At 28.0% G+C, this 7,799-nt stretch overlaps 1 protein-coding gene and 1 long non-coding RNA gene across 2 annotated transcripts in view; one reads left to right on the top strand and one right to left on the bottom strand.

The window, feature by feature from the left end:
- Positions 1–532: 532 nt before the first annotated feature.
- LOC111640220 (ras suppressor protein 1-like) overlaps positions 533–7,799 on the bottom strand; it is a 41,439-nt gene continuing 34,172 nt past the window's right edge. The window contains exons 7-10 of the mRNA XM_023386221.1: positions 5,905–5,979; positions 4,817–4,856; positions 2,636–2,768; positions 533–2,560 (exon numbers count right to left, since the gene is read on the bottom strand). Coding sequence (XP_023241989.1) covers positions 2,464–2,560; positions 2,636–2,768; positions 4,817–4,856; positions 5,905–5,979 — 345 coding nt within the window. The 3' untranslated portion in view covers positions 533–2,463. The remainder of the gene's footprint in view (positions 2,561–2,635; positions 2,769–4,816; positions 4,857–5,904; positions 5,980–7,799) is intronic.
- On the top strand, positions 3,109–4,810 carry LOC111640221. Its single transcript, XR_002759240.1, has 3 exons — positions 3,109–3,933; positions 4,052–4,419; positions 4,549–4,810. It is a non-coding gene; the product is annotated as an uncharacterized LOC111640221 (long non-coding RNA).

Genomic DNA, 7,799 nt, shown 5'->3' with positions numbered 1-7,799 from the left:
GGACAGTCCGAGAATCGGCTCGCCGGGTGAACTAGTAACTTTTTCGTCCGAGGAATTCTTGCGAAACCTGTTGACCTTTTTTTTTCCTTTTCTTGTACGATTCATTCGCGTTCATATACACCACTAATATCCAATAGAACTATTTTAAACAGGTCGCTGCACTACCACCGATTTTTTCATTGCTTGTTCTGTGACAAAACTGAATTTTGGTCTTTTAAATTGAAATACCTAAATAAGGGGGGCCGAAATTTTCCTCCATCCCGGGCGGCTGACACCCACGGTACGCCACTGACGGTAAGCCTCAATTAATCCTAACCATCTCCCTTCAGTGGGGGGAATTTCGACACGTACGTTATATAAAAACGTGCGTATTCGAATGCAGCGATGTGTGAAAATTTCAAAGGAATCGGTAGGAACAAACGAACATTACATTTTTATTTATATAAATAGATAGATGATGATCCGCTTTAGTTCATTTTCACAGAAAAGCAAACTTATGGCGTCGTACTCGTAGCGCCATCTGTNAAGAAAGAGGATAAGACAAAAACTGGCTTGATTGACCTATGGATGCTAGATAATGGTTTTGCCATTATTTGGGAATTCAAGTTCAACTGGAACGAACGAGGTGACTGTAACTCAACAAAGGAATCTGCACACAATGCCTTGTTAGAAATAATTCAAGGTGGCAAAGATAAAGAGGTTCCTTATGTTGAAGTTTTGGATCAAATGAATGTAATGTAAAAGATTATCTTCTAATTGGTCTTAGTTGAAATATAAAAGACTTTGAAAACACTCATTCTTTTGGAATGAGTATTTTCAAAGAATTTTGTAGCTATGACATTAAGTAACATGATATTTGTAGAAAATGATAGAATTGTAGCTTATTCAAGAAATGCATTTGACGATGATTTTTCTTTTCTTGGTTAAGTACTTTGCAAAAAGTGACATATTCAATTATTGTGTTTAATAATTCCTTTTTTGGTGATTTGTGATTTTGTATCGTGTTCTTGAATAGTGTTTTATTTACTACTTTTTTTATTTCAATGCCAAAGTGTGCTGGAAATTTTCTTAACAAATTTTTATCTCTAATCATAGTGATCAGAATATGAGATTTTCTTAGCAGCTTTTGTCGCCAGGAATAAAAACAAATACCCTAAGGGTATTTGTTTTTATTCCTGGCGACAAAGCTATCTGAAAGTGCTACTTTCGGATAGCTTTGGTTATCTGAAAGTGCTACTTTCAAAGTATTCAAAGTACCTGAACAAAGGGTCATTCCACCTGCTCTTTCCACCAAGATACACAGTGTGTTTTAGAGGCCTTACCCCACTATCAAAAGAAATAATACTTAAATTTTAAAAAGATAAGAATTAAAATGCTAATATATACACATATTTCTCAATGCTTTCTTTTCCCTAATACAGCACAATATAAAACAACTGTGGTTTATACAATAACAGCATTAACTACACTACATAATAATAGTGATTTTTAAAATTATCCAGTAAATCAATATGAAAGAATTTGACTAATAAATTAACATTAAATGATACCAAGTGCAACATGTTTATTCTTTGATTACTTGTTTTAACCTGAATTTATTGAATTAAATGGCAAATTATATTAATTTCATATTTCTTCAACAATATATATTATAATACACATTATTGTAACAAATAAATCTTTTATATACAAAAATCAACAAGATAGTCAACTTTACCAATATTCTCTACCATTTGCATATGCTGAGAGAAAATGAATATGTCAGGTCAAAGCACTGTCATTTCCATTTTACCTTAAATTATATGTGAACTCAGATTGGAACAGGCCTTTGGGGAGAACTTTTTGCATTGGGTGGAAGTTGTCCTTAGGTTAGTGGTGACGAGAATTGACAAAGCATTATGGGGAGTGCGTGACACAACAAGTATGGCAAAATAAGAAAGGAAATTCAACCACTAGAGTGAGTGTAGAGGAACAAAGAAAAAGTATATTGGTGATTTCAAATCTTACAAATATTTGACAATTTTCATATTTCATAATAAATGCGATCATCCAAAATGACAACAACACTTTCAACTTTTCAGCTATAAAATTACCAAAATTATATTTTGGATTTGGTTTTACTTAAATAATTATCTTATTCAATATAAGAAATTAGTCCAAATCCAATAATTAAATTACAAAACATAGTAGTAATTAAGCTTCACATTTCATTTCAGATAATTAAAATCCTACATCTTCTATTGGAAAATCTTGATATAATCCAGAAATTGGTTATTTAATTTTAATAATATATATACTGTTAAATAATAAAATATATATTTTATGTTAAATATTAAGCTCCTTAGAATATGACTTAATGTTTCATAATATACCAGAGAAATCTATTAAAGAGTTTTTATATATAATTCTCAAGTTTAGGCACTTCTTTTTTGATGAATTAACAAATCTCAGTTGATGAAAATCTCAATTTGGAAGATCTCTTTTTCGACTAACTTTTTTAGATTTGTCATTAGTTTTTGGAGGTGGAGGAGATCCAGCTTGAGCATGACGACCAAACAGACTGAAAAATAGATAAATTTTTTAGTATTATGATAAACAAAGTTAATAAATTAATTAATTAGTAATATACACTTACTACTTATATGTTTCTGATCTTATATATTCAATAACATGAGATACACCTAATTGTAACTGATCTGCTATAGGAGGAACCCAAGGATTATTGTCCATCCTCACTACACAGTGATGGCCTAAAAGATCTAGGTTTCCTTGAAAAATAAAAAGTTTTCTGAAACTTGAGTTTTATAAATATTAAGATTTATTATTAGAAATGTGTACAATATAAATATTTAAAATGAATTCTGATATACTGTATTTTATACAAATATTTTTCATAATTTTAATGCTAGTTTTGTAAATTTGATATCAAGTTTTACTTTCCCAGCTCTGTTATATAACAGAGCTAGAAAAGTATGGCAATCAATCAAAAAATGACCCAAGATTTTTTACATTTTGGACTCAGAACCTTGAAACATTGAGAAATGCAAAAATATCTGGGGGTAATTTCTGTATGTATGGATGTGTCAGGGTGGGTGGCACAATTTTGTTCATCCTTTTTGAGGCTTAATAATTCCTGTGCTTTTTGTCAAAAATTTCTGAAATTTTGCAGGGAGGTTTGTTTATTAGGGAGATTGACGCTATTAAATTTTGGTGATTAAAGGTCAAAGGGGTGGGAAGATAAAGGGAATAGTGATAACCAAATTTTTTCTTCCCAGAACCTTGGAACTTTTAGCTTGATATTGGAACTTGAATATACAAATAATAATAATAATAATAATTTTATTTAGCCTCTTCATTACTTAACTATTCTTTATATGTTTATCATGTATTATACAGTACTTGTATCTTTGCTATGCATCAATTACTTTGCTGTACTCTTCACATAATTTGATTTTTTAATATGAATTCATTATTTTATGACTATATCACAACTATTTATAATTAATCATTACTAATTAATAAAGATATTTTATTTCATACTTTTGCTTTTCATTCATCTCTACCATACAATAATAAAACTAATGTCATTATTTGCATATATGCTGGCATATTATTATAAATTTAATAAGACTTACTTTGAAATTAGTTTATTTAAAACTTTTTATCTGATTGATATATATTTATCAGCATTCAAAGTTTGTAGGAACAATTTTTCTATTTAGATTTATATTATCATCATAAATTTAGTAAATAATTCTTAATCTCTAAACAAAGTCTATGAGATGATTATTGTTACATCATGCTACAGTGTAGTAACATTGTTTAAGCTTTGTCTTGCTTCTCCATAATACCTTAGCCACTTGCCTACACTATGCATGTGTGACTGTTTATTTCAAGATATGTAGAGCTTTTTAAAAATGTGTAGGTCTTATTGTAGGTGTTTTGCATTACGTATTGAATGCAAAATTAAGATAGGATGTTTCATATTAAGTGCTTTTCATAGCTTTCAATTGCTACTTTTGTTGTTTCATTAGCTATTTATTCATTTTAGGACACTTTATTATGGATATTCCATGAACAAATACTGGTATATCATCAAAAGCTTAATTTAAGCAAAATCCAGTCATCAACACATTCCATTTTGTTAAAAGCTTGGCTCACTGTTGAAGCTACATCTCTAAAGACAGCTCAGTATTCCTAATGAACCTAGAGATATGAAGCATTAATACAGCAGGCAATACAAAATACGAAAATACTGCTGCAGCAGATGATCAAGTTTCAATTGAGAAACTTGAGAAGAGGATCTTCAAATTGTCCATCCTCCAAGAACTGAAAAATGTAACAATGTAACTTCCTACAAGTATTTCCAACTAACTTCTGTCAAATATAACACCAATTTGCCTGAAGTACTGCAAAAAAGTTTGTATTATATATGCAATAACAAATAAAAAAATCAAATAAAAATAATAATTTATTTATAAATTTCTCTAGTTTTTCTACTAGATAATTAGTTTTCAATAATCATAATTTTGCTCTTTTATTGCCCAGAAAACATCAAAAACTCTTGTACAGTAACAAATATCCTGAATATGAAGTCTACAAAAATACAAAGTCTCCTAGAACAATGTTTCCAATTATGTAGTAGAGGCCTATGTTTCTGTTTACAGGTTAAAAATTAAAAAAACAAAAACAAATGGAATAATCTAAAAAAAATTCAAAATACTTAATTTAAAAAACAAAACACTATGCATAGACTATATTACATTTAAATACAATTACTGGGAATCAGGACTGTTTCAAAAATTGAAGCACTTACCTAATTCTGGTGGAAGTACAGTTAAGCGATTTGACTGAATGTGTAATTCTCGAAGACGAGTTAACTCTCCAACTTCTTTAGGAAGACATACTAAATCATTTTCTCTCAATACCAACTGTTATAAAATAAAATTGTAATACAATTTTTTAAATTCATTTTAAATAAATATCTGTAATTACTGCTTAATGAATTTGACAAAAAGCAAATAATAATTTTCTCAATTTTAATAAAACCTGTTGTAAATTTTACATAAAAATATTAATATCAAAAACTATTTAGTTTTATATTTTAATAGAAAAAAATTATAGAATAACTGAAATATTTTTAATATGTATTTTAAAAATCATCATATGTATTTAAACATAATTTAAATATTACTAAGCTTTATTTTATTGTGTTTTTTGTTCATCAGTAAAATTCTTTGAATCACTTTGAACTTATCTGTTACTGATAACATTAAAAGAGTAAGAAAATAAGAATGCAATTAATGGATATTCTAATTTATTGAATGTGACATTAAATGGACAATTTAAACCAATCAAAATTGTATAACTTGAACATTTATTAATTATTAATTAACAGTAATTCAACCAGTGTTGCATACCTGCCTCCTTGTTACACATCTGTTTCTTGTAGTAGCATCTTTAAAAAATAGCTAGTGTATAGAGCAATGTAGCAAAACAAATAGCTTAACTGAAGTAAAAATTCTAGCAATTTAAACTTTTGTAATAAGAGCAAAACACTAAGTAAAATTATTAACATTTAATGTTTGAAGTTCTGGTTAAATGACTGATAATACTGTAATTGCACATTAGCACTCAAGTTGAGGCTGATAGAGTAAAAAGTTAGCTTAAAAATGTTTATTATAAAATTATTAACAAGAATTTATTAAATTCTTGTTAATAATTTGATAATAAATTATATACAGCTGTCCCTTGATAGTCTGACATGCTCAGTAGTCCAACGCACCTCCCGTCAAGGTACCCGTCCCCCCTTATGTGTCTGCTTGCACATAAGCATGTTGCGATGTGAATCTCCCCATCCAATTCTTACACAATGACACACATTTCATCTGTNTTTGACTGAATGTGTAATTCTCGAAGACGAGTTAACTCTCCAACTTCTTTAGGAAGACATACTAAATCATTTTCTCTCAATACCAACTGTTATAAAATAAAATTGTAATACAATTTTTTAAATTCATTTTAAATAAATATCTGTAATTACTGCTTAATGAATTTGACAAAAAAACAAATAATAATTTTCTCAATTTTAATAAAACCTGTTGTAAATTTTACATAAAAATATTAATATCAAAAACTATTTAGTTTTATATTTTAATAGAAAAAAATTATAGAATAACTGAAATATTTTTAATATGTATTTTAAAAATCATCATATGTATTTAAACATAATTTAAATATTACTAAGCTTTATTTTATTGTGTTTTTTGTTCATCAGTAAAATTCTTTGAATCACTTTGAACTTATCTGTTACTGATAACATTAAAAGAGTAAGAAAATAAGAATGCAATTAATGGATATTCTAATTTATTGAATGTGACATTAAATGGACAATTTAAACCAATCAAAATTGTATAACTTGAACATTTATTAATTATTAATTAACAGTAATTCAACCAGTGTTGCATACCTGCCTCCTTGTTACACATCTGTTTCTTGTAGTAGCATCTTTAAAAAATAGCTAGTGTATAGAGCAATGTAGCAAAACAAATAGCTTAACTGAAGTAAAAATTCTAGCAATTTAAACTTTTGTAATAAGAGCAAAACACTAAGTAAAATTATTAACATTTAATGTTTGAAGTTCTGGTTAAATGACTGATAATACTGTAATTGCACATTAGCACTCAAGTTGAGGCTGATAGAGTAAAAAGTTAGCTTAAAAATGTTTATTATAAAATTATTAACAAGAATTTATTAAATTCTTGTTAATAATTTGATAATAAATTATATACAGCTGTCCCTTGATAGTCTGACATGCTCAGTAGTCCAACGCACCTCCCGTCAAGGTACCCGTCCCCCCTTATGTGTCTGCTTGCACATAAGCATGTTGCGATGTGAATCTCCCCATCCAATTCTTACACAATGACACACATTTCATCTGTTTTCTGTGAGTTGGAGTAGGGAATATTGTAGGCTACTGCTAGCAAAACAATGCCAAATATGTAATCATTTTTGGTAATCCGACACCTCTTTGGTACCATATCTGTCGGATTATCAAGGGACAGCTGTACATTCAAATATATGATGAGTCTCTTGTTTACTGCCTATTTGTACAGTACAACAAATTTGCAATGTTAACTAACTAGTAAATTTTTATAAAAATCAAAAATACTCTCTCTTAAATAGATATCTGTTCAATTAATTGATAAATTATAATAAATATAACTGAATTATTTAAGTTAAAATTTACATTATTTTGGAATATCTTCATTTTCTCTACAATTAATTGACATAGCCTATCTATTTAGGTAAAAATACTTTTATTTTTATTAAATTAACTTGCTATTTAATGCTGCAAATTGGTTATTTTTGTGATTTTTATATTAATATATTTGTAAAATTTATCAATTTTAATATATCTATTGCAATAATTTCAAATTATAGCATAGAATATCAATCAATCAATCAAAATTTTATTTGCATATAAGGCTATAGCCTATTACAGGGGGTATTAGTTTTACAAATTCTTTTCTCTTCATTTCTATTACAGGTATACCTCGCCTTACATCGGTAATTGGTTCCAGGAGAGGCGACATAAGTCGAATTTACTTGTCTCCGAATCTACTTGTCACTAGGCTAAACCATAAATTACCATTTCCAGTTCTGTATTTTATTTATTAATGCATTTTTAATAATATATGGTTAATAAGGATCTATTTTAAGCTTACAAACAAATAAATTTTAGTTTTTAATATAGTACAGAAAAAAGTAATTTAAATTTACGAATGCATGTACTGTAA

The sequence above is a fragment of the Centruroides sculpturatus genome, unplaced genomic scaffold (genome assembly GCF_000671375.1).
Source record: "Centruroides sculpturatus isolate CEXI.00-Female unplaced genomic scaffold, Cexi_2.0 scaffold1285, whole genome shotgun sequence".
Taxonomy (NCBI): Eukaryota; Metazoa; Arthropoda; class Arachnida; order Scorpiones; family Buthidae; genus Centruroides; species Centruroides sculpturatus.
The sequence above is the reverse complement of the archived record's forward strand: the minus strand, read 5'-3'. Positions and strand labels throughout refer to the sequence as shown.